This window comes from Portunus trituberculatus, chromosome 25 (assembly GCF_017591435.1).
Source record: "Portunus trituberculatus isolate SZX2019 chromosome 25, ASM1759143v1, whole genome shotgun sequence".
Classification (NCBI taxonomy): Eukaryota; Metazoa; Arthropoda; class Malacostraca; order Decapoda; family Portunidae; genus Portunus; species Portunus trituberculatus.
The window spans coordinates 15,057,101-15,084,438 of NC_059279.1; the positions used below are offsets into that span (position 1 = coordinate 15,057,101).

General features: G+C 38.5%; 4 protein-coding genes across 4 annotated transcripts; all 4 read left to right on the plus strand.

Moving 5' to 3' along the window:
- Positions 1-1,090: 1,090 nt before the first annotated feature.
- LOC123508934 (restin homolog) lies at positions 1,091-3,616 on the plus strand. Its single transcript, XM_045262967.1, has 2 exons — positions 1,091-2,361; positions 2,478-3,616. Exons 1-2 carry the CDS (start codon positions 1,785-1,787, stop codon positions 3,488-3,490), a joined length of 1,590 nt encoding a protein of 529 aa, XP_045118902.1. The 5' UTR covers positions 1,091-1,784; the 3' UTR covers positions 3,491-3,616.
- A 5,442-nt stretch (positions 3,617-9,058) lies between these two features.
- Positions 9,059-13,495, plus strand: LOC123508668 (gelsolin-related protein of 125 kDa-like). Its single transcript, XM_045262514.1, has 2 exons — positions 9,059-12,241; positions 12,358-13,495. Exon 1 carries the CDS (start codon positions 9,059-9,061, stop codon positions 11,738-11,740), a length of 2,682 nt encoding a protein of 893 aa, XP_045118449.1. The 3' UTR covers positions 11,741-12,241; positions 12,358-13,495.
- Positions 13,496-22,643: 9,148 nt separating this feature from the next.
- LOC123508669 (uncharacterized protein MAL8P1.12-like) lies at positions 22,644-24,062 on the plus strand. The gene has a single exon (XM_045262516.1). It carries the CDS (start codon positions 22,644-22,646, stop codon positions 24,060-24,062), a length of 1,419 nt encoding a protein of 472 aa, XP_045118451.1.
- A 275-nt stretch (positions 24,063-24,337) lies between these two features.
- Positions 24,338-25,645, plus strand: LOC123508670 (kinesin-like protein KIF21A). Its single transcript, XM_045262517.1, has one exon. It carries the CDS (start codon positions 24,338-24,340, stop codon positions 25,643-25,645), a length of 1,308 nt encoding a protein of 435 aa, XP_045118452.1.
- The last annotated feature ends 1,693 nt before the right edge of the window (positions 25,646-27,338 follow it).

The window sequence follows — 27,338 nt, forward strand, 5'->3', positions numbered from 1 at the left end:
AAAACAAAACTGTGGAGAAAGCAGTTATTGATGATAAGAGCGGAACCATCGTCGAAACTAAACAACAAGAAAACAAAACTGTGGAAAAGACCGATGATAGAAATGGAACCATTGTTGAAACTAAACAGCAAGACAACAAAACAGTGGAAAATTCCACTAGTGATAAGAACGGAACCCTTGTAGAAACGAAACACCAAGAGAATAAAACTGTGGAGAATAAAGCTGATGATAGAAACGAAACCATTATTGAGACGAAAAACCAAGAAAATAAAACTGAGAAGAATAAAGCTGATGATAGAAACGAAACTATTATTGAGACGAAAAACCAAGAAAATAAAACTGAGGAGAATAAAGCTGATGATAGAAACGAAACTATTATTGAGACGAAAAACCAAGAGAATAAAACTGTGGAGAATAAAGCTGATGATAGAAACGAAACTATTATTGAGACGAAACACCAAGAGAATAAAACTGAGGAGAGTAAAGCTGATGATAGAAACGAAACTATTATTGAGACGAAAAACCAAGAGAATAAAACTGTGGAGAATAAAGCTGATGATAGAAACGAAACCATTATTATTGAGACGAAAAACCATTATTGAAGAGAAAATAAAACTGAGGAGAATAAAGCTGATGATAGAAACGAAACTATTATTGAGACGTAAAAAACCAAGAGAGAATAAAACTGAGGAGAATAAAGCTGATGATAGAAACGGAACCATTATTGAGACGAAAAACCAAGAAGCTGAATAAAACTGAATAAAACTGAGGAGAATAAAGCTGATGATAGAAACGAAACTATTATTGAGACGAAAACCAAGAGAATAAAACTGTGGAGAATAAAGCTGATGATAGAAACGGAACCATTATTGAGACGAAAAACCAAGAAAATAAAACTGTGGAGAATAAAGCTGATGATAGAAACGAAACCATTATTGAGACGAAAACCAAGAAAATAAAACTGAGGAAAATAAAGCTGATGATAGAAACGGAACCATTATTGAGACGAAAAACCAAGAGAATAAAACTGTGGAGAATAAAGCTGATGATAGAAACGAAACCATTATTGAGACGAAAACCAAGAGAATAAAACTGAGGAGAATAAAGCTGATGATAGAAACGAAACTATTATTGAGACGAAACAAGAAGAGAATAAAACTGTGGAGAATAAAGCTGATGATAGAAACGGAACTATTATTGAGACGAAACAAGAAGAGAATAAAACTGAGGAGAATAAAGCTGATGATAGAAACGAAACTATTATTGAGACGAAAAACCAAGAGAATAAAACTGTGGAGAATAAAGCTGATGATAGAAACGAAACCATTATTGAGACGAAAAACCAAGAGAATAAAACTGTGGAGAATAAAGCTGATGATAGAAACGAAACTATTATTGAGACGAAAAACCAAGACAATAAAACTGAGGAGAGTAAAGCTGATGATAGAAACGGAACTATTATTGAGACGAAACAAGAAGAGAATAAAACTGTGGTAAATGAAGTTGGTAAGAACGGAACCATTATTGAGACGAAAAACCAAGAAAATAAAACTGAGGAGAATAAAGCTGATGATAGAAACGGAACCGTTATTGAGACGAAAAACCAAGAGAATAAAACTGTGGAGAATAAAGCTGATGATAGAAACGGAACTATTATTGAGACGAAACAAGAAGAGAATAAAACTGTGGTAAATGAAGTTGGTAAGAACGGAACCATTGTTCAAACAAAACACCAAGAGAATAAAACTGTGGAGAAAAATGTTAATGATAAGAATGGAACTATTATGGGAACGAAACAGCAACAGAACAAAACTGTGGAAAATTCCTCTGGTGATAAAAATGGAACCATTGTGGAAATGAAACAAGAGGAGAATAAAACTGTGGAAAATGAAGCTGATAAGATCGGAACCATTGTTGAAGGTAAACACCAAGAGAGTAAAACTGTGGAGAAAATTATTGATGATAAGAATGGGACCATTGTGGAAACGAAACACCAAGAGAATAAAACTGTGGAAAACCCCACTGCTGATAAGAACGGAGTAGATATTGAGGTAAGCAAAGAGGAAGAGAACAAGCCCTTACTGCAAGGGGTGCACGATAAGATCAAAATGGATAAACCAATCAGTAAAGAGATAGAAAACAAAACATTTGAAAAGGCCGTTGTCAAAAACAGCGAAACCGTTGCTGAAACCATCGACCAAGAAAACAAAACGGAAGGAAGACCCATTTGTGATAAAAACTGGACAGATTTTGAAGTTCATAAAGGTGAAAAGAACAAGAGCTTGGATGAAATGGTTGAGAACAAAGGAAAAAATTTGGAAACTATAGAACAGGAGACCAAAGCGTTGCCACCAATCCCAGGTGCTAAAACGAAACTTTTGAGGAATCTAAAGAGCAGGAAAACAAAACGATATTTTCAAGGAACGAAACGGATGCGGAAGAATCACATGAGGAAATTGCCTTGCCACCAATCCCAGGTGCTAAAAACGAAACATTTGAGGAAACTAAAGAGCAGGAAAACAAAACGATATTTTCGAGGAACGAAACGGATGCGGAAACTATAGAACCACGAGAAGAAATTTTACCACGAGCGAACATAACTTCCGAGAGCGAAACAGAAACTGACGGAAACGAAAGCGAAATTCTACAGAACAAATCAATGAATCTAGAGACCACGATAGCGGAAATTGAAACGACCACGATAGCGATTGAGGAAAAAACGGAAATCATTCAGAAATTAAATGAAGATCTCAGTAAACAAACAACACTTCTGCAGAACCGAACAGAAGATCTTGAGAAAAAATCGAATAATATGAAAAACAAAATACTAGAAGTGGAAAACAAAACGATGCGATTAGAAAAGGAATCAGATGCGATATTAATGGAGAATGTCGTAATGGGGCGAACGATGCTGCGTGTGGAGACAGAAACCAATGAGATTGAAAACAAAGCTGTGGGTTTGAAGGAGATGACTGAGACTCTCCAGAACAAGACAGGAGACCTGCAGGAAGGAACTCAAAGTCTACAGGCTCAGATTGAAGCTCTACAGAACAAGATGGTGGCTTTAGAGAACCTGATGGAAAAAATTTTGAACATGACAGTAGAAATTGAAGACCAAACATCAAGTCTGGAAAAAGAAACACTGGATTTGGAGAATAAGACAGTCGAATTGGAAGACAAGGTGACTGGTATTTATAATTGGACTAACCAGATGCAGAAGCGAACGTCGCAGCTGGAGAAGACTACTGGACTGCGGAGCAAGACAGTAGGCTTGCAGAACAAGGCATCAGGTCTTAAGAAGAAAGCTTTGCCTGCATATGATGATATGTTGTGTCCGCGGAAAAACAGTAGACGTGTAAGACAACAACGGCGGCAAACAAAACAACCCTACTACTCCTGTGGAAGGACAAACTGCTGTAGTACAAAGTATGGCTCAAGAAAGTACAGTACGCGCAGTAACCGAAAGGGCAATCCACAGTGGCGCTGCTGAGGCAGACAGATGGCAGAGGCCGAGGAGATGTGAACGAAGGCTCCTTGTCCCTGTCATGGAAAGGAAGGATCGTTTCTTTACCTTACCTTTCCGAACTGAATGACTTTTTCTCTATAACTTTCTAATAATGCAGTATTATAATGTTTAGTCGAAACAAAACGTGTGTTTTCCTTTCTGCCTTTATTGATACATGAGAGAGAGAGAGAGAGAGAGAGAGAGAGAGAGAGAGAGAGAGAGAGAGAGAGAGAGAGAGAGAGAGAGAGAGAGAGAGACAAAACCACAAAACAAAACCACATTTTCTCAAGTTGTCTTTATACTACTACACACACACACACACACACACACACACACACACACACACACACACACACACACACACACACACACACACACACACACACACACACACACACACACACACACACACACACACACACACACACACACACACACACACACACACACACACACACACACACACACACAGTCACTTACATAGTACATACATACCATCACCTGAACATATTAGTAGTAGTTGTAGTAATAGTTAATAGTAGTAGTAAGTGAATTAGTGCTTTTACAAATCACCAATGCACTTTAGAACTCTTTTAGCACAGCAGACCCCAAGAAACCGAGGAAATTCAATGTAATCTTTCCTTTAATTAGTAAGGAATAGAACACACATCATTGGTTTCATTCTGAGCAACTCCCAAGCACCCTGAATGCCCTTGACACACAGTAATACCATAGAGAACACAATGGAACACAAGGAACGAATGCTGTCTCTCTTGTTCTCCTCCCAGCGCATAGAGAACATAAAAGAACACAAGAAGAATGAATGTTATGTTCTTTTGCCCAACTCACAGGGAACATGATAGAACACATACACAATGGAACACAAGGAAGGAACGAATGCTGTCTTTCTTGTTCTCCTCCCAGCTCATAGAGAACATAATAGAACACAGGAAGAATTAATGTTGTGTTTTATGCCAAACTCACACAGAGAGAACACAGATGAAGGACGAACACTCTGTCAGTCTCTTGTGTCCTTTGTTTATAGGGAACACTAGAGAACACAGATGAAGAACAAAATCTGCTCTTTGTCACTCCGTCTCATTTTTTCTCACTATCAACTCCGTGTAAAATGAGCGTAGTGCTCTCTCTCTCTCTCTCTCTCTCTCTCTCTCTCTCTCTCTCTCTCTCTCTCTCTCTCTCTCTCTCTCTCTCTCTCTCTCTCTCTCTCTCTCTCTCTCTCTCTCTCTCTCTCTCTCTCTCTCTCTCTCTCTCTCTCTCTCTTGAGCAGAATATTAACTTAAATCACAAAATCAATAACAAATCACTTATTTTTTATTTACTTTCTTCATCAACTAAGAAAAGTAAAGAAAACTTCTTTTCTACTGAAATAATCATGTTAAGGAAATTACTTAAGAAAACCATTCACTTAAGAAAAAAATACAGTAAAAGAGATAAGATAAAAATGACCAACATCTCTATTATTACGGACGATAAGAATAATACCAAGACTAATTAAGTAATTCAGAGAAAACGAAACGAACGACGATCACGAGAGCTTCCACGATAACAGTGTGTATGATAAGATTTAATTCCAGATTCCTTGATAACGCTCCGAGTTTCCAAGATAACAATGTCATCCCAGTTTCCTCGAAAGCGATGCGAGTTTCCAAAATGTCATTCCACGATAAAGAAGCCATTCAAGTTTCCACGATAATAATGCGAGTTTCCACGATCAAGATGCAATTCCAGTTTCCAGGGTAACGATGCGGATTTCCACGATGTCGATGCGGTTCCAGTTCTCACGATGCGATTTCACGACACAATATTGAAGTCCACTTGCCTAGACAGGTACTGGGACGAGCCCTTTCACCACGTAAGGATCCACCCCAGACCCTTGGGAGCGAGCAAGGTGACGCTGTCATCTTCCTGCGCCGCAGTTGAAGTTCACTTGCGTACACCGGTAGTGAGATTAACCCTTTCACCCCGTCAGGATCACCCTTAGGTGCGAGGAGAATGGCGCTGCCACCTAAACTGCGACATAAATGAAGTTCATTTGCCTACACAGGTACTGAGACAAACCCTTTCACCCCGTAAGGGTTCACCCCAGACCCTTGAGTGCGAGGATAGTGACGCTGCCACCTTTACTGCGCCTCATACGGGTAGCCATGAGCAATGACCTGCCACACACCACTCCCCAAACACGGTCAGCGAGTCCTTTTCACCCCGTAAAGAACCACTGTTATTGTCAGTGCCTGGTGCATGGCGCACAGCGTGCCCTCGTTCATGACGAGTTGTTCAGCACGGTGTCAGTATAAACAGAGGTCCCATACACACCACTCACCACCAGACTCTATGCAAGGAGCCCTTATCATCCCTTCTTCTGTCACATAAGGAGTTATCAAGATAGGTAAAGTATTTTCAAACATGTATCTACGACAAAAATCGCTATAATAGTAGAGTTAGGTTATAACTATGCATTGTGTTTTTATATACCATCTAGCTCTATTCTTGGGACAAAAATTACTTCTTCCTCAATTGATAACTCTAAGTTAGTACGGTATTTTCTTTCCTTCTAGGTTAGTAAGTAGACTTCAAGTCACCATGAACATATGAAGCCCCGTAAATGAGTTTATTTTCATAATTTAGAAATCAAAGTCTGATAATGAGATTGATTGTCTGTTGCCAACCATAGACGTCTTCAGCGTCATAGAGACCTAATGATGTTAGCTCATGGACAGTGGCCATCCTGACAGCGCGAAACCCCAGGGGGTTCATAAGAAGATTTCCAGGGGTACTTAGATGGCTGATCTAATAAAATCCTTTGCAGTATCATTGCATATTGAATTCCATGTTCCATGTGATAATACTGGGGGTTCGGGTAGATGGTCTTATAACTCAGGGGGTTCTTAACGATAAAAATCCCTGACTAAGAGATTAAGCCCCGTCAATACTGAAACATATATTTATCTTGAGATTTGTGCACCAATTGACTATTTTTGTTGACGTTAGGAAGGGTCTGTCTAGATTAACGGCCACAGTCTTCGTTGTTTTGATCCCCCTTATAAGTTTCTGAAGGTATATGAAATCACCAGATACTAATCAGAGTGAATATGGAAACTCGTCATGGTAGTGAAGGGGTTAAAGAAAGAGGTATCAGAAAAGTTACCGCATGACTTCTCTTCGAGAACTGTTAAAATCAGCGCATGTTCAGTTATTCACCTCGGCCCTCCCGTATACTTATTGGCGCATTCATAGGAAATGGAGTGAGTATCATAACAAAGCCGTCACAGAATCCCAAGATATAATATGAAGCTTTTAACATTCAATTATTTTATCAATGGACAATGCCAAGATGCTTTGATATTACTGAAAGTAATATCAAAGTATATAATATGCTAAGTATAGAGGTGTTGAAACGAGATATTGCTGATAATTAGAGGCGGGAGGCTTAATTTTTTAGAGTAGCAATGGAGTTATAGCTGCTTAGAAAGAGCTGGGTTTTTTTTTTTCTATAATATGAAGGATATAAGAAATGATGAGCGATGGTAAAAAAAAAAATGGGAAAAATAATCGTTAAGAATGTTCTGAAATGAAGAAAAGCCGGAATAAAATAAATGCAATAAATGTTATGGTTCTTTAATGGTCAGGTTTCTTCCTCGTCACAATGCACTAACTCTTCCTTTTAAATACTAACAGACAAACAAAACCACAACATAGAATTAAGCATTTTTGTTAAGGTTTCGCTTCTCATTCAATATCGTCCTCGAAAGATACGAACTTATTTACAATTACAATACATGTTTTTCTCTTTTAATATTTGGATTCAATCGTCATAATAAAATTGAGGACACGAAATATTTCATATACTAAACAACAATATCAACTTTATGATCACACTTTTTTTATTATAATGCTAATGTTTGATAAATAGTATGTAGATTTTTCATACGTAATATTCTTCATTTTCAGAAATCTAAAATGTAAGACAATTATTTTTAGTCTAACGTTAACATTTCATTGTCAGAAGGAGCCTAATATTATTCTTCACCCTGGCAAGTAGTGAAAACCTGTGACGAGGAGGGCAGAGCTGGGCGTCCGGTTCATCAGTGGCATGTGGTCAGGGGTTGGTGACGCGTGGGGGTGGAGGCAAATTCGCGGCTACCATGGGCTCATGTTTGGTACGGTAGATTAAGAGAGTCTCCCCAGCGAACAGAATCACCGAAGCGACGTACCCTGGAATATTAGTGCAGGAATCGGTTGTTTGTTGTTGCTTTGTGATGTGAGTTGTGTGGTGATCGCCCGTGTTCAGAAACGACTTCCATTCTCACTACGACAATTTTCCATGGCCAAAAGAGACAACTAGCCGTGTTTTCAAGAGGGTTTTCTTTTAAGTAAACTAGAAATCTTGCAAATTTATTATCAGAACCATAAGAATACTCTTAAAAACACGAGTATCTTCAACTGGATTCTTTGGAAAGCAGTTATGGGTACAAAGAAAAGCTCGTGAGAATACCGGCCTATGTCTGACAACGCATCTCTGACTCGTTTTCTTTGTGCTCAAAATGTGAACTGCGGCGGTGTATCTGTTCTGCATAAATGTGGTGAAGTTCTCATGTTGAGCTTCTTAATGATCAGAGGTGTCTGTTTAGTGACGCTGTACTTAACTAGTATAGAGATTTTTTTTTTTTTACCTGTTGTGTGGTCAAGTTTGGTTAGTAAAAAGAAATAGCTGAAGAAAGAAAAAAATAAAGGCAGAGAGAATGATGTGTTGAAAAGAAAGGAGTATAATGAGAGAAAACCAAAAATCAAGAGGAAAGAAGGCAAATTTGAACTAAAAGATGAAAAAAAGTAAAGGAAAATTCAGAAAAATATGAGAAAGAAAAACATAACAATCAACACGTGCACAACAACAAACAGAAAGATAAACAAATCTCAGGAAAAGAATTTGAGACGACGCTAAAATGAAAAAAATAGGAGGAAAAGGAGGAAGAGGAGGAGGAGGAGGAGGAGGAGGAGGAGGAGGAGGAGGAGGAGGAGGAGGAGGAGAAAGACAATGAGTAAGGATAAAAATAATATGAGACGACTCAAAAAAAATATATAAGAAAGAGAAGGAGGAAGAAAAGGAGGAGGAGGAGGAAGAAGACAATGAGTAAGGGTAAGAATAATATGAGACGACTCAAAAAAAATATATATAAGAAGGAAAAGGAGGAGGAGGAGGAGGAAGACAATGAGTATGGATGAAAAGAATTAGAGAAGACACTAAAGAGAAAAGATATAAGAAGGAGAAGGAGGAAGAAAAGAAGAAGGAGGAGTGACTACGTGTGTGAGTGTGTGCGTGTGAGTGAGTGAGTGACTACGTGTGTGCGTGTGTGTGTGTTTGTGTTTGGGTGTTTGTATGTGCGTGTACGTGTATTACCTGTACGTGTGCCTGTACGGATCTCGTCATCAGCTGAGGGTCTGAGGACAGCACCCAAACATTTTTTTTTTACTCAATTATGCAAAAACTGATATTCCAACATTTACAATTTCGTTGGACTGAAGATATTGAAAAAAATGTCTTTCTGCAAACTTTACTTCCTGGCATGCCTGGTGGCCGCCTTCCGGGGCGGCAAGGGAGACGTGCAGCAGCACGTCTCCCTCATGGAGGTGCACCGTGCCCTCGTGGAGGGGGGCACTGAATTCGTGGGGATGGGTTCCGAGGGGGAACCCATCAGTTTGATGGATTATTTATTGCTGGATGAAACGATTACTGACACTGATGACACGGACAACTTTAGCTTAGACAAGATCCTTAGTGATGAGATGGCAACTTTTCTTGAAACAAAGGAACCCAAGAATACAACCTCGGTAAAAGGCATCGATGGCAAAAATGAAGCATTTCTGGAAACTAAGGAAGAACAGAACATGACATTAGAGAAAGCAATTGATAATAAGAAAGGAATAATTTTTGAAACTAAGGAGGAGAACAGAACTGTGGAAAATCCTGTTGCCGAGAAGAATGAAACCATCGTTAAAACCATTGAGCACAGGAACCAAACGGTACAAACACCTGTTGGTGATAAACACGGGACAGATAATGGAGCTAGTAAAGAGCAGGAGAATAAGATCTTGGATAAGATGGTTGAAAAGAGAAATGATTTGGATACTAAAGAACAGGAAAACAAAATCTTGCTAACAATCCCTGTTGATAAGAACGAAACATTTATGGAAACTAAAGAGCAAGAAAACAAAACTGTGGAGAAAGCAGTTATTGATGATAAGAGCGGAACCATCGTCGAAACTAAACAACAAGAAAACAAAACTGTGGAAAAGACCGATGATAGAAATGGAACCATTGTTGAAACTAAACAGCAAGACAACAAAACAGTGGAAAATTCCACTAGTGATAAGAACGAAACCCTTGTAGAAACGAAACACCAAGAAAATAAAACTGTGGAGAATAAAGCTGATGATAGAAACGAAACCATTATTGAGACGAAAAACCAAGAAAATAAAACTGAGAAGAATAAAGCTGATGATAGAAACGAAACTATTATTGAGACGAAAAACCAAGAAAATAAAACTGAGGAGAATAAAGCTGATGATAGAAACGAAACTATTATTGAGAGGAAAAACCAAGAGAATAAAACTGAGGAGAATAAAGCTGATGATAGAAACGAAACTATTATTGAGAGGAAAAACCAAGAGAATAAAACTGAGGAGAATAAAGCTGATGATAGAAACGAAACTATTATTGAGACGAAAAACCAAGAGAATAAAACTGTGGAGAATAAAGCTGATGATAGAAACGAAACCATTATTGAGACGAAAAACCAAGAGAATAAAACTGTGGAGAATAAAGCTGATGATAGAAACGGAACCATTATTGAGACGAAAAACCAAGAAAATAAAACTGAGAAGAATAAAGCTGATGATAGAAACGAAACTATTATTGAGACGAAACAAGAAGAGAATAAAACTGTGGTAAATGAAGTTGGTAAGAACGGAACCATTATTGAGACGAAACACCAAGAGAATAAAACTGAGGAGAATAAAGCTGATGATAGAAACGGAACCATTATTGAGACGAAAAACCAAGAGAATAAAGCTGATGATAGAAACGGAACCATTATTGAGACGAAAAACCAAGAGAATAAAACTGAGGAGAATAAAGCTGATGATAGAAACGAAACTATTATTGAGACGAAAAACCAAGAGAATAAAACTGTGGAGAATAAAGCTGATGATAGAAATGGAACCATTATTGAGACGAAAAACCAAGAAAATAAAACTGTGGAGAATAAAGCTGATGATAGAAACGAAACCATTATTGAGACGAAAAACCAAGAAAATAAAACTGAGGAAAATAAAGCTGATGATAGAAACGGAACCATTATTGAGACGAAAAACCAAGAGAATAAAACTGTGGAGAATAAAGCTGATGATAGAAACGAAACCATTATTGAGACGAAAAACCAAGAGAATAAAACTGAGGAGAGTAAAGCTAATGATAGAAACGGAACTATTATTGAGACGAAACAAGAAGAGAATAAAACTGTGGAGAATAAAGCTGATGATAGAAACGGAACTATTATTGAGACGAAACAAGAAGAGAATAAAACTGAGGAGAATAAAGCTGATGATAGAAACGAAACTATTATTGAGACGAAAAACCAAGAGAATAAAACTGTGGAGAATAAAGCTGATGATAGAAACGAAACCATTATTGAGACGAAAAACCAAGAGAATAAAACTGTGGAGAATAAAGCTGATGATAGAAACGAAACTATTATTGAGACGAAAAACCAAGACAATAAAACTGAGGAGAGTAAAGCTGATGATAGAAACGGAACTATTATTGAGACGAAACAAGAAGAGAATAAAACTGTGGTAAATGAAGTTGGTAAGAACGGAACCATTATTGAGACGAAAAACCAAGAAAATAAAACTGAGGAGAATAAAGCTGATGATAGAAACGGAACCGTTATTGAGACGAAAAACCAAGAGAATAAAACTGTGGAGAATAAAGCTGATGATAGAAACGGAACTATTATTGAGACGAAACAAGAAGAGAATAAAACTGTGGTAAATGAAGTTGGTAAGAACGGAACCATTGTTCAAACAAAACACCAAGAGAATAAAACTGTGGAGAAAAATGTTAATGATAAGAATGGAACTATTATGGGAACGAAACAGCAACAGAACAAAACTGTGGAAAATTCCTCTGGTGATAAAATGGAACCATTGTGGAAATGAAACAAGAGGAGAATAAAACTGTGGAAAATGAAGCTGATAAGATCGGAACCATTGTTGAAGGTAAACACCAAGAGAGTAAAACTGTGGAGAAAATTATTGATGATAAGAATGGGACCATTGTGGAAACGAAACACCAAGAGAATAAAACTGTGGAAAACCCCACTGCTGATAAGAACGGAGTAGATATTGAGGTAAGCAAAGAGGAAGAGAACAAGCCCTTACTGCAAGGGGTGCACGATAAGATCAAAATGGATAAACCAATCAGTAAAGAGATAGAAAACAAAACATTTGAAAAGGCCGTTGTCAAAAACAGCGAAACCGTTGCTGAAACCATCGACCAAGAAAACAAAACGGAAGGAAGACCCATTTGTGATAAAAACTGGACAGATTTTGAAGTTCATAAAGGTGAAAAGAACAAGAGCTTGGATGAAATGGTTGAGAACAAAGGAAAAAATTTGGAAACTATAGAACAGGAGACCAAAGCGTTGCCACCAATCCCAGGTGCTAAAACGAAACTTTTGAGGAATCTAAAGAGCAGGAAAACAAAACGATATTTTCAAGGAACGAAACGGATGCGGAAGAATCACATGAGGAAATTGCCTTGCCACCAATCCCAGGTGCTAAAAACGAAACATTTGAGGAAACTAAAGAGCAGGAAAACAAAACGATATTTTCGAGGAACGAAACGGATGCGGAAACTATAGAACCACGAGAAGAAATTTTACCACGAGCGAACATAACTTCCGAGAGCGAAACAGAAACTGACGGAAACGAAAGCGAAATTCTACAGAACAAATCAATGAATCTAGAGACCACGATAGCGGAAATTGAAACGACCACGATAGCGATTGAGGAAAAACGGAAATCATTCAGAAATTAAATGAAGATCTCAGTAACCAAACAACACTTCTGCAGAACCGAACAGAAGATCTTGAGAAAAAATCGAATAATATGAAAAACAAAATACTAGAAGTGGAAAACAAAACGATGCGATTAGAAAAGGAATCAGATGCGATATTAATGGAGAATGTCGTAATGGGGCGAACGATGCTGCGTGTGGAGACAGAAACCAATGAGATTGAAAACAAAGCTGTGGGTTTGAAGGAGATGACTGAGACTCTCCAGAACAAGACAGGAGACCTGCAGGAAGGAACTCAAAGTCTACAGGCTCAGATTGAAGCTCTACAGAACAAGATGGTGGCTTTAGAGAACCTGATGGAAAAAATTTTGAACATGACAGTAGAAATTGAAGACCAAACATCAAGTCTGGAAAAAGAAACACTGGATTTGGAGAATAAGACAGTCGAATTGGAAGACAAGGTGACTGGTATTTATAATTGGACTAACCAGATGCAGAAGCGAACGTCGCAGCTGGAGAAGACTACTGGACTGCGGAGCAAGACAGTAGGCTTGCAGAACAAGGCATCAGGTCTTAAGAAGAAAGCTTTGCCTGCATATGATGATATGTTGTGTCCGCGGAAAAACAGTAGACGTGTAAGACAACAACGGCGGCAAACAAAACAACCCTACTACTCCTGTGGAAGGACAAACTGCTGTAGTACAAAGTATGGCTCAAGAAAGTACAGTACGCGCAGTAACCGAAAGGGCAATCCACAGTGGCGCTGCTGAGGCAGACAGATGGCAGAGGCCGAGGAGATGTGAACGAAGGCTCCTTGTCCCTGTCATGGAAAGGAAGGATCGTTTCTTTACCTTACCTTTCCGAACTGAATGACTTTTTCTCTATAACTTTCTAATAATGCAGTATTATAATGTTTAGTCGAAACAAAACGTGTGTTTTCCTTTCTGCCTTTATTGATACATGAGAGAGAGAGAGAGAGAGAGAGAGAGAGAGAGAGAGAGAGAGAGAGAGAGAGAGAGAGAGAGAGAGAGAGAGAGAAAACCACAAAACAAAACCACATTTTCTCAAGTTGTCTTTATACTACCCTCACACACACACACACACACACACACACACACACACACACACACACACACACACACACACACACACACACACACACACACACACACACACACACACACACACACACACACACACACACACACACACACACACACACACACACACACACACACACACACACACACACACACACACACACACACACACACACACAGTCACTTACATAGTACTTACATACCATCACCTGACCATCTTAGTAGTAGTAGTAGTAGTAGAAATAGTAGTAGTAAGTGAATTAGTGCCTTTACAAACCCCCAATACACTTTAGCACTCTTTTAGCACAGCAGACCCCAAGAAACCGAGGAAATTCAATGTAATCTTTCCTTTAATTAGTAAGGAATAGAACACACATCATTGGTTTCATTCTGAGCAACTCCCAAGCACCCTGAATGCCCTTGACACACAGTAATACCATAGAGAACACAATGGAACACAAGGAACGAATGCTGTCTCTCTTGTTCTCCTCCCAGCGCATAGAGAACATAAAAGAACACAAGAAGAATGAATGTTATGTTCTTTTGCCCAACTCACAGGGAACATGATAGAACACATACACAATGGAACACAAGGAAGGAACGAATGCTGTCTTTCTTGTTCTCCCAGCTCATAGAGAACATAATAGAACACAGGAAGAATTAATGTTGTGTTTTATGCCAAACTCACACAGAGAGAACACAGATGAAGGACGAACACTCTGTCAGTCTCTTGTGTCCTTTGTTTATAGGGAACACTAGAGAACACAGATGAAGAACAAAATCTGCTCTTTGTCACTCCGTCTCATTTTTTCTCACTATCAACTCCGTGTAAAATGAGCGTAGTGCTCTCTCTCTCTCTCTCTCTCTCTCTCTCTCTCTCTCTCTCTCTCTCTCTCTCTCTCTCTCTCTCTCTCTCTCTCTCTCTCTCTCTCTCTCTCTCTCTCTCTCTCTCTCTCTCTTTCTTTCCTTGAGCAGAATATTAACTTAAATCACAAAATCAATAACAAATCACTTATTTTTTTATTTACTTTCTTCATCAACTAAGAAAAGTAAAGAAAACTTCTTTTCTACTGAAATAATCATGTTAAGGAAATTACTTAAGAGAACCATTCACTTAAGAAAAAAATACAGTAAAAGACATAAGATAAAAATGACCAACATCTCTATTATTACGGAGGCTAAGAATAATACCAAGACTAATTAAGTAATTCAGAGAAAACGAAACGAACGACGATCACGAGAGCTTCCACGATAACAGTGTGTATGATAAGATTTAATTCCAGATTCCTTGATAACGCTCCGAGTTTCCAAGATAACAATGTCATCCCAGTTTCCTCGAAAGCGATGCGAGTTTCCAAAATGTCATTCCACGATAAAGAAGCCATTCAAGTTTCCACGATAATAATGCGAGTTTCCACGATCAAGATGCAATTCCAGTTTCCAGGGTAACGATGCGGATTTCCACGATGTCGATGCGGTTCCAGTTCTCACGATGCGATTTCACGACACAATATTGAAGTCCACTTGCCTAGACAGGTACTGGGACGAGCCCTTTCACCACGTAAGGATCCACCCCAGACCCTTGGGAGCGAGCAAGGTGACGCTGTCATCTTCCTGCGCCGCAGTTGAAGTTCACTTGCGTACACCGGTAGTGAGATTAACCCTTTCACCCCGTCAGGATCACCCTTAGGTGCGAGGAGAATGGCGCTGCCACCTAAACTGCGACATAAATGAAGTTCATTTGCCTACACAGGTACTGAGACAAACCCTTTCACCCCGTAAGGGTTCACCCCAGACCCTTGAGTGCGAGGATAGTGACGCTGCCACCTTTACTGCGCCTCATACGGGTAGCCATGAGCAATGACCTGCCACACACCACTCCCCAAACACGGTCAGCGAGTCCTTTTCACCCCGTAAAGAACCACTGTTATTGTCAGTGCCTGGTGCATGGCGCACAGCGTGCCCTCGTTCATGACGAGTTGTTCAGCACGGTGTCAGTATAAACAGAGGTCCCATACACACCACTCACCACCAGACTCTATGCAAGGAGCCCTTATCATCCCTTCTTCTGTCACATAAGGAGTTATCAAGATAGGTAAAGTATTTTCAAACATGTATCTACGACAAAAATCGCTATAATAGTAGAGTTAGGTTATAACTATGCATTGTGTTTTATATACCATCTAGCTCTATTCTTGGGACAAAAATTACTTCTTCCTCAATTGATAACTCTAAGTTAGTACGGTATTTTCTTTCCTTCTAGGTTAGTAAGTAGACTTCAAGTCACCATGAACATATGAAGCCCCGTAAATGAGTTTATTTTCATAATTTAGAAATCAAAGTCTGATAATGAGATTGATTGTCTGTTGCCAACCATAGACGTCTTCAGCGTCATAGAGACCTAATGATGTTAGCTCATGGACAGTGGCCATCCTGACAGCGCGAAACCCCAGGGGGTTCATAAGAAGATTTCCAGGGGTACTTAGATGGCTGATCTAATAAAATCCTTTGCAGTATCATTGCATATTGAATTCCATGTTCCATGTGATAATACTGGGGGTTCGGGTAGATGGTCTTATAACTCAGGGGGTTCTTAACGATAAAAATCCCTGACTAAGAGATTAAGCCCCGTCAATACTGAAACATATATTTATCTTGAGATTTGTGCACCAATTGACTATTTTTGTTGACGTTAGGAAGGGTCTGTCTAGATTAACGGCCACAGTCTTCGTTGTTTTGATCCCCCTTATAAGTTTCTGAAGGTATATGAAATCACCAGATACTAATCAGAGTGAATATGGAAACTCGTCATGGTAGTGAAGGGGTTAAAGAAAGAGGTATCAGAAAAGTTACCGCATGACTTCTCTTCGAGAACTGTTAAAATCAGCGCATGTTCAGTTATTCACCTCGGCCTCCGTATACTTATTGGCGCATTCATAGGAAATGGAGTGAGTATCATAACAAAGCCGTCACAGAATCCCAAGATATAATATGAAGCTTTTAACATTCAATTATTTTATCAATGGACAATGCCAAGATGCTTTGATATTACTGAAAGTAATATCAAAGTATATAATATGCTAAGTATAGAGGTGTTGAAACGAGATATTGCTGATAATTAGAGGCGGGAGGCTTAATTTTTTAGAGTAGCAATGGAGTTATAGCTGCTTAGAAAGAGCTGGTTTTTTTTTTTTTCTATAATATGAAGGATATAAGAAATGATGAGCGATGGTAAAAAAAAAAATGGGAAAAATAATCGTTAAGAATGTTCTGAAATGAAGAAAAGCCGGAATAAAATAAATGCAATAAATGTTATGGTTCTTTAATGGTCAGGTTTCTTCCTCGTCACAATGCACTAACTCTTCCTTTTAAATACTAACAGACAAACAAAACCACAACATAGAATTAAGCATTTTTGTTAAGGTTTCGCTTCTCATTCAATATCGTCCTCGAAAGATACGAACTTATTTACAATTACAATACATGTTTTTCTCTTTTAATATTTGGATTCAATCGTCATAATGAAATTGAGGACACGAAATATTTCATATACTAAACAACAATATCAACTTTATGATCACACTTTTTTTTTTATTATAATGCTAATGTTTGATAAATAGTATGTAGATTTTTCATACGTAATAATCTTCATTTTCAGAAATCTAAAAATGTAAGACAATTATTTTTAGTCTAACGTTAACATTTCATTGTCAGAAGGAGCCTAATATTATTCTTCACCCTGGCAAGTAGTGAAAAACCTGTGACGAGGAGGGCAGAGCTGGGCGTCCGGTTCATCAGTGGCATGTGGTCAGGGGTTGGTGACGCGTGGGGGTGGAGGCAAATTCGCGGCTACCATGGGCTCATGTTTGGTACGGTAGATTAAGAGAGTCTCCCCCAGCGAACAGAATCACCGAAGCGACGTACCCTGGAATATTAGTGCAGGAATCGGTTGTTTGTTGTTGCTTTGTGATGTGAGTTGTGTGGTGATCGCCCGTGTTCAGAAACGACTTCCATTCTCACTACGACAATTTTCCATGGCCAAAAGAGACAACTAGCCGTGTTTTCAAGAGGGTTTTCTTTTAAGTAAACTAGAAATCTTGCAAATTTATTATCAGAACCATAAGAATACTCTTAAAAACACGAGTATCTTCAACTGGATTCTTTGGAAAGCAGTTATGGGTACAAAGAAAAGCTCGTGAGAATACCGGCCTATGTCTGACAACGCATCTCTGACTCGTTTTCTTTGTGCTCAAAATGTGAACTGCGGCGGTGTATCTGTTCTGCATAAATGTGGTGAAGTTCTCATGTTGAGCTTCTTAATGATCAGAGGTGTCTGTTTAGTGACGCTGTACTTAACTAGTATAGAAATTTTTTTTTTTTCCTGTTGTGTGGTCAAGTTTGGTTTGTAAAAAGAAATAGCTGAAGAAAGAAAAAATAAAGGCAGAGAGAATGATGTGTTGAAAAGAAAGGAGTATAATGAGAGAAAACCAAAAATCAAGAGGAAAGAAAGCAAATTTGAACTGAAAGATGAAAAAAGTAAAGGAAAATGCAGAAAAAAATGAGAAAGAAAAACATAACAATCAACACGTGCACAACAACAAACAGAAAGATAAACAAATCTCAGAAAAAGAATTTGAGACGACGCTAAAATAAAAATAAGAAAAAAATAGAAGGAGGAAGAGGAGGAAAAGGAGGAAGAGGAGGAGGAGGAGGAGAAAGACAAAGAGTAAGGATAAAAATAATATGAGACGACTCAAAAAAATATATATAAGAAAGAGAAGGAGGAAGAAAAGGAGGAGGAGGAGGAGGAAGACAATGAGTATGGATGAAAAGAATAAGAGAAGACACTAAAGAGGAAAAATATAAGAAGGAGGAGGAAGACAATGAGTAAGAATATCATACCAATACCCAGGAGGACTAATTTGCCCAGTAGAGAAGGAGGAGGGAAAGGAAGAGAAGGAAGATAATGAGTCAGGATGAACAAAATATGAGACAACAATAAAAAAAGGAAAAAGAGGAGGAGGAAAACAATTAGTAAAATTAGATAAAATATGAGACACCACTAAACGAAAAGGAAAAGGAGGAGAAGAAGACAATGAGTAAAGATAAATAGAATATAAGACAAGGTTAAAAAAAAAAGGAAGGAAAAGGAGGAAGAGAAAGACAATTAGTGACGATAATTAAAATATAAGACAACACTAAAAATAAAGCGAAAACTAGGAGGAGGAAGACAATAAGTAATGATATCATACCAATACCCAGGAGAACTAATAAGCCAAGTATGTCCTGCACACCGAGAGGCTTCACACCCTTGCCTCGGTCAGCTGTTGGTGGCTTCAAACATTCCTTGGAGTTACCGAGTTGCCGCGCCAGCCACTCATCCCACAGACCTCCCTCCGTCAGCTTGGAGATCCTGAAGCGCGAAAACACCGGAACACACAACTGGAGTTAGTGAAGAGGATAGGTAAAGATATACTTGGAAAGGAAAAGTAGGAAATAAATTAAAAAGAAAGACGAAAGAGAAGACGTGTGGAAAAAATGGAGGGAATAAGAAAAGGGAGAAAAGAGCAATACATGATGAAGGAGTGAATAGAGGTATAAGAAAAAAAAGAAAGGTTTAGTGTAGAAAAGGAGAAATAAGGAAACATTGAAAGGGTACAGTAGCAGGATTGTGTGACTAATAACTAATAATAATGAAAATAATAAAAGGAGAAGAGGAAAAGAACTAAATAAGAAGAGAAAACAGAGTGTGTTAAAATGTAAGCGGTTATAAAGATGAATAGAAGGAGTGAAAAATAAAGGCAGAGAAATAAGGAATGCTAGTGTAGATTTATTTATAAAAGTAGTGGCACTGAGTTAATTTATAACAATGAAGACAATCAAAAGAAAGAGAAGGTAAAAGGAAGAGAAAACAGAGTGCGTGTGAAAGTTAAAATGGATATAAGGACAAGAAGGAAGAAAAAAAGAGAGAAGGAAAGAGTAGGTAAAAAGTAAGAGAAAAGAGAATGAGTGAGAAAATTAAAATGGATATAAGGCGAAAGAGGAGGAGTGAAAAATTAAGGTAGAGGAATAAGAAATACAAGCGTACATTTCACAAGAAGTTGTGGCACTCACAGTTGATTGGCTCTCCCCATCAAGGAGGAGTTGGTGGAGAAGAGCAATGAGAAGCTCCCAATGCTGATGAAGGCGTGTTTTCCCATGTAGAAGTGACACCGGCCATTTGTGCTGAGGAAAAATAGATATAATGAAAATCTTTAGCAGTGAATTTAGTAAGAATTGGGATTGAGGTGTAGCTTATCGATCCTTTTGTCTTAGACCAGGGGTTCTGAATCTGGAGTTCGCGAACCCCCACGGGTTCACAAGATTTCCAGGAGTACTTAGATGGTTGATTTAATTAAACATCCTTTGCAGAATACCTTTGCCTATTGAGTTAGTGTCAGTCACTAGATTAACATTCTCTTCAATGTCAAATTACTGTGAGTTCGGGTAGATGGTTCTATAACTCAGAGGGTTCTTAACGAGAAAAAGTTGCTAAAGGCATAAACATTTCCTCCTACATTGCTCAGCCTACACCAATGAAAGAGCCAAACACACCAATTGGCAGCGTCCTTACCCAGAAAATGAAGAACACCTCATTGGAAAATTTTATTTTTTAAAAATCTAGTATAGAAGAAAATAAAGAAATAATATATAATTTTTGGAAAAAAAGGGAACATAAAGTAAAAAGTTTAAATAATAGTTAATTACAGCTACAGACCCAGACAAAACCCAAACCAAAACACATCAGGAAGTGCCGATATTCAGGCTACACCTCCGCCTATCAACTGAACTGAACTGAATACCATGTTCAGGCTATGGCAAGACAGAGCTCAGGAACACAGTGATGAAAACACTACAGCATCCTCGGACTATCTCTGTTTTAGCCGCAAATTTTTTTTCCCATAAAGAAAACCGAACAAACATTGCTCTACTCATTCCTTGTGAAGAATTAACCTGTGCAGAAGCGAGGTGAAATGTGTGTTAAGGTTCCGTGCTGTATTTAAGTCTCTAGAAATTAAAGATCTTGGTACACCAGACAATTATGTTTCGCTCTATACTATGATGTTAGTTGTATAAACTCAAGTAACTATAAAGAAATACCATGGTAGAATAAGAACAGAAAATACTGGAAGGAGTAAAAGCATGGTAAATCAATAGATACATCGTAATACAGTGTTTAGAGACGACTACTGTGTACTGCGAGAGGTTGCTGATCCACTCCTGAATTAAACCAACCTGCGAACACTGAAAATGTGACAGTTTGGGTCCCCTCATATTGACATTAATCAAATTATTACGATTTATTCACAATAGTAATATATTATACTCAGACGGAACACGGGCCTGATGTGTTTGAGATGTGGAATTTTGTTATAGTACATTTCGCACTATATAGCGTCTGTTTATGATCGAAAAACTACAGCTTCTGGTAGATATACAATAATGTTATCTATCGATTTTCAGTCTTAAAGTAAGGGAAAATGCAAATATTGATGCATTTCTTATATAGTCCTCCTTGCTTCTCGAAAAGGTGCACGAACTTAGAAAAGGCTGAAGAACACTAAACTATACCCTTAAAATTGGTATATATATATATATATATATATATATATATATATATATATATATATATATATATATATATATATATATATATATATATATATATATATATTCTTCATTTCATAGAACAATTATTTTTGTTTTTTTTATTTGTAAGAGTAGATGAAAAAAATTGTGTTTTGCGTTCCTATAGATTATAATGTGAGGGATTTAGAATCGTTTTTAAGCATGTCAGAGTTCTAACACTTTTTTAAAGTAGTGTTTTGAAATATTTCAAATATGTACTGCTTAACACGACAATATTTTTATATTAGAAAAATTAGTTTTAGTTAATGCCAAGTCAGAATTTTAAAGCATTCGGTGTCTGGCTGCCGTTTTATGAATTCGCATTTTCAAAATTACTTACGTAAGTGTGTAAAGACGTAAATATAACTGAACCGGCTGGCTGGGCCCAGACCGACACCTCCCTCCTCCTCGCTCCCTCCCGGTGTGTGTGTGTGTGTGTGTGTGTGTGTGTGTGTGTGTGTGTGTGTGTGTGTGTGTGTTTTATTCACCACGAACGTCTACTGGTCACCCAGGCAGCCTTACCCCAACGGAAAGAGCTCAAAGCTCATACTGATCTTCTGGTAGGACTGAGACCACTTCACACACCACATACACCGGGAAAGCGAGGTCACAAGCCCGTGAGTTACACCTCGTACCTATTTACTGCCAACTGAACAGGGGCTTCACATTAAGAGTCACGCCCATTTGGCTCAACGCTCCCAGGATTCGAATCAGGGCCTTCTCGGTTGTGAGCCGAGCGTGCTAACCACTACACTACACACTGTGTGTGTGTGTGTGTGTGTGTGTAATTCACTGTTTGTTTGATCTGCTGCAGTCTCTGACGAGACAGCCAGACGTTACCCTACGGAACGAGCTCAGAGCTCATTATTTCCGATCTTCGGATAGGCCTGAGACCAGGCACACACCACACACCGGGACAACAAGGTCACAACTCCTCGATTTACATCCCGTACCTACTCACTGCTAGGTGAACAGGGGCTACACGTGAAAGGAGACACACCCAAATATCTCCACCCGGCCGGGGAATCGAACCCCAGTCTTCTGGCTTGTGAAGCCAGCGCTCTAACCACTGAGCTACCGGTGTGTGTGTGTGTGTGTGTGTGTGTGTGTGTGTGTGTGTGTGTGTGTGTGTGTGTGTGTGTGTGTGTGTGTGTGTGTGTGTGTGTGTGTGATGATGGCAACTTTTCTTGAAACAAAGGAACCGAAGAATACAACCTCGGTAAAAGGCATCGATGGCAAAAATGAAGCATTTCTGGAAACTAAGGAAGAACAGAACATGACATTAGAGAAAGCAATTGATAATAAGAAAGGAATAATTTTTGAAACTAAGGAGGAGAACAGAACTGTGGAAAATCCTGTTGCCGAGAAGAATGAAACCATCGTTAAAACCATTGAGCACAGGAACCAAACGGTACAAACACCTGTTGGTGATAAACACGGGACAGATAATGGAGCTAGTAAAGAGCAGGAGAATAAGATCTTGGATAAGATGGTTGAAAAGAGAAATGATTTGGATACTAAAGAACAGGAAAACAAAATCTTGCTAACAATCCCTGTTGATAAGAACGAAACATTTATGGAAACTAAAGAGCAAGAAAACAAAACTGTGGAGAAAGCAGTTATTGATGATAAGAGCGGAACCATCGTCGAAACTAAACAACAAGAAAACAAAACTGTGGAAAAGACCGATGATAGAAATGGAACCATTGTTGAAACTAAACAGCAAGACAACAAAACAGTGGAAAATTCCACTAGTGATAAGAACGGAACCCTTGTAGAAACGAAACACCAAGAGAATAAAACTGTGGAGAATAAAGCTGATGATAGAAACGAAACCATTATTGAGACGAAAAACCAAGAAAATAAAACTGAGAAGAATAAAGCTGATGATAGAAACGAAACTATTATTGAGACGAAAAACCAAGAAAATAAAACTGAGGAGAATAAAGCTGATGATAGAAACGAAACTATTATTGAGACGAAAAACCAAGAGAATAAAACTGAGGAGAATAAAGCTGATGATAGAAACGAAACTATTATTGAGACGAAAAACCAAGAGAATAAAACTGAGGAGAATAAAGCTGATGATAGAAACGAAACCATTATTGAGACGAAAAACCAAGAGAATAAAACTGAGGAGAATAAAGCTGATGATAGAAACGAAACTATTATTGAGACGAAAAACCAAGAAAATAAAACTGAGGAGAATAAAGCTGATGATAGAAACGAAACTATTATTGAGACGAAACAAGAAGAGAATAAAACTGAGGAGAATAAAGCTGATGATAGAAACGAAACTATTATTGAGACGAAAAACCAAGAGAATAAAACTGTGGAGAATAAAGCTGATGATAGAAACGAAACCATTATTGAGACGAAAAACCAAGAGAATAAAACTGTGGAGAATAAAGCTGATGATAGAAACGGAACTATTATTGAGACGAAAAACCTAGAGAATAAAACTGAGGAGAATAAAGCTGATGATAGAAACGGAACTATTATTGAGACGAAACAAGAAGAGAATAAAACTGTGGAGAATAAAGCTGATGATAGAAACGGAACCATTATTGAGACGAAAAACCAAGAAAATAAAACTGAGGAGAATAAAGCTGATGATAGAAACGGAACCATTATTGAGACGAGAATAAAACCAAGACTGAATAAAACTGTGGAGAATAAAACTGTAAATGAATAGAGAACGGAACCATTATTGAGACGAAAAACCAAGACAATAAAACTGAGGAGAATAAAGCTGATGATAGAAACGGAACCATTATTGAGACGAAAAACCAAGACAATAAAACTGTGGAGAATAAAGCTGATGATAGAAACGGAACTATTATTGAGACGAAACAAGAAGAGAATAAAACTGTGGTAAATGAAGTTGGTAAGAACGGAACCATTGTTCAAACAAAACACCAAGAGAATAAAACTGTGGAGAAAAATGTTAATGATAAGAATGGAACTATTATGGGAACGAAACAGCAACAGAACAAAACTGTGGAAAATTCCTCTGGTGATAAAAATGGAACCATTGTGGAAATGAAACAAGAGGAGAATAAAACTGTGGAAAATGAAGCTGATAAGATCGGAACCATTGTTGAAGGTAAACACCAAGAGAGTAAAACTGTGGAGAAAATTATTGATGATAAGAATGGGACCATTGTGGAAACGAAACACCAAGAGAATAAAACTGTGGAAAACCCCACTGCTGATAAGAACGGAGTAGATATTGAGGTAAGCAAAGAGGAAGAGAACAAGCCCTTACTGCAAGGGGTGCACGATAAGATCAAAATGGATAAACCAATCAGTAAAGAGATAGAAAACAAAACATTTGAAAAGGCCGTTGTCAAAAACAGCGAAACCGTTGCTGAAACCATCGACCAAGAAAACAAAACGGAAGGAAGACCCATTTGTGATAAAAACTGGACAGATTTTGAAGTTCATAAAGGTGAAAAGAACAAGAGCTTGGATGAAATGGTTGAGAACAAAGGAAAAAATTTGGAAACTATAGAACAGGAGACCAAAGCGTTGCCACCAATCCCAGGTGCTAAAAACGAAACTTTTGAGGAATCTAAAGAGCAGGAAAACAAAACGATATTTTCAAGGAACGAAACGGATGCGGAAGAATCACATGAGGAAATTGCCTTGCCACCAATCCCAGGTGCTAAAAACGAAACATTTGAGGAAACTAAAGAGCAGGAAAACAAAACGATATTTTCGAGGAACGAAACGGATGCGGAAACTATAGAACCACGAGAAGAAATTTTACCACGAGCGAACATAACTTCCGAGAGCGAAACAGAAACTGACGGAAACGAAAGCGAAATTCTACAGAACAAATCAATGAATCTAGAGACCACGATAGCGGAAATTGAAACGACCACGATAGCGATTGAGGAAAAAACGGAAATCATTCAGAAATTAAATGAAGATCTCAGTAAACAAACAACACTTCTGCAGAACCGAACAGAAGATCTTGAGAAAAAATCGAATAATATGAAAAACAAAATACTAGAAGTGGAAAACAAAACGATGCGATTAGAAAAGGAATCAGATGCGATATTAATGGAGAATGTCGTAATGGGGCGAACGATGCTGCGTGTGGAGACAGAAACCAATGAGATTGAAAACAAAGCTGTGGGTTTGAAGGAGATGACTGAGACTCTCCAGAACAAGACAGGAGACCTGCAGGAAGGAACTCAAAGTCTACAGGCTCAGATTGAAGCTCTACAGAACAAGATGGTGGCTTTAGAGAACCTGATGGAAAAATTTTGAACATGACAGTAGAAATTGAAGACCAAACATCAAGTCTGGAAAAAGAAACACTGGATTTGGAGAATAAGACAGTCGAATTGGAAGACAAGGTGACTGGTATTTATAATTGGACTAACCAGATGCAGAAGCGAACGTCGCAGCTGGAGAAGACTACTGGACTGCGGAGCAAGACAGTAGGCTTGCAGAACAAGGCATCAGGTCTTAAGAAGAAAGCTTTGCCTGCATATGATGATATGTTGTGTCCGCGGAAAAACAGTAGACGTGTAAGACAACAACGGCGGCAAACAAAACAACCCTACTACTCCTGTGGAAGGACAAACTGCTGTAGTACAAAGTATGGCTCAAGAAAGTACAGTACGCGCAGTAACCGAAAGGGCAATCCACAGTGGCGCTGCTGAGGCAGACAGATGGCAGAGGCCGAGGAGATGTGAACGAAGGCTCCTTGTCCCTGTCATGGAAAGGAAGGATCGTTTCTTTACCTTACCTTTCCGAACTGAATGACTTTTTCTCTATAACTTTCTAATAATGCAGTATTATAATGTTTAGTCGAAACAAAACGTGTGCTTTCCTTTCTGCCTTTATTGATACATGAGAGAGAGAGAGAGAGAGAGAGAGAGAGAGAGAGAGAGAGAGAGAGAGAGAGAGAGAGAGAGAGAAAGAGAACAAAAACCACAAAACAAAACCACATTTTCTCAAGTTGTCTTTATACTACCCCTCAAAAAATACACACACACACACACACACACACACACACACACACACACACACACACACACACACACACACACACACACACACACACACACACACACACACACACACACACACACACACACACACACACAGTCACTTACATAGTACATACATACCATCACCTGAACATATTAGTAGTAGTTGTAGTAATAGTTAATAGTAGTAGTAAGTGAATTAGTGCTTTTACAAATCACCAATGCACTTTAGAACTCTTTTAGCACAGCAGACCCCAAGAAACCGAGGAAATTCAATGTAATCTTTCCTTTAATTAGTAAGGAATAGAACACACATCATTGGTTTCATTCTGAGCAACTCCCAAGCACCCTGAATGCCCTTGACACACAGTAATACCATAGAGAACACAATGGAACACAAGGAACGAATGCTGTCTCTCTTGTTCTCCTCCCAGCGCATAGAGAACATAAAAGAACACAAGAAGAATGAATGTTATGTTCTTTTGCCCAACTCACAGGGAACATGACAGAACACATACACAATGGAACACAAGGAAGGAACGAATGCTGTCTCTCTTGTTCTCCTCCCAGCTCATAGAGAACATAATAGAACACAGGAAGAATTAATGTTGTTTTTTTTGCCAAACTCACACAGAGAGAACACAGATGAAGGACGAACACTCTGTCAGTCTCTTGTGTCCTTTGTTTATAGGGAACACTAGAGAACACAGATGAAGAACAAAATCTGCTCTTTGTCACTCCGTCTCATTTTTTCTCACTATCAACTCCGTGTAAAATGAGCGTCTCTCTCTCTCTCTCTCTCTCTCTCTCTCTCTCTCTCTCTCTCTCTCTCTCTCTCTCTCTCTCTCTCTCTCTCTCTCTCTCTCTCTCTCTCTCTCTCTCTCTCTCTCTCTCTCTCTCTCTCTCTCTCTTGAGCAGAATATTAACTTAAATCACAAAATCAATAACAAATCACTTATTTTTTT

Excerpts from the sequence above, each read along its gene's own strand:
- LOC123508934 (XM_045262967.1), top strand. The coding sequence starts at position 1,785 with ATGGGAACGAAACAGCAACAGAACAAAACTGTGGAAAATTCCTCTGGT. Across the intron at positions 2,362-2,477 it reads AGCGTTGCCACCAATCCCAG|GTGCTAAAAACGAAACATTT; the intron begins GTGCTAAAACGA and ends CACCAATCCCAG.
- LOC123508668 (XM_045262514.1), top strand. The coding sequence starts at position 9,059 with ATGTCTTTCTGCAAACTTTACTTCCTGGCATGCCTGGTGGCCGCCTTC.
- LOC123508669 (XM_045262516.1), top strand. The coding sequence starts at position 22,644 with ATGACATTAGAGAAAGCAATTGATAATAAGAAAGGAATAATTTTTGAA.
- LOC123508670 (XM_045262517.1), top strand. The coding sequence starts at position 24,338 with ATGGGAACGAAACAGCAACAGAACAAAACTGTGGAAAATTCCTCTGGT.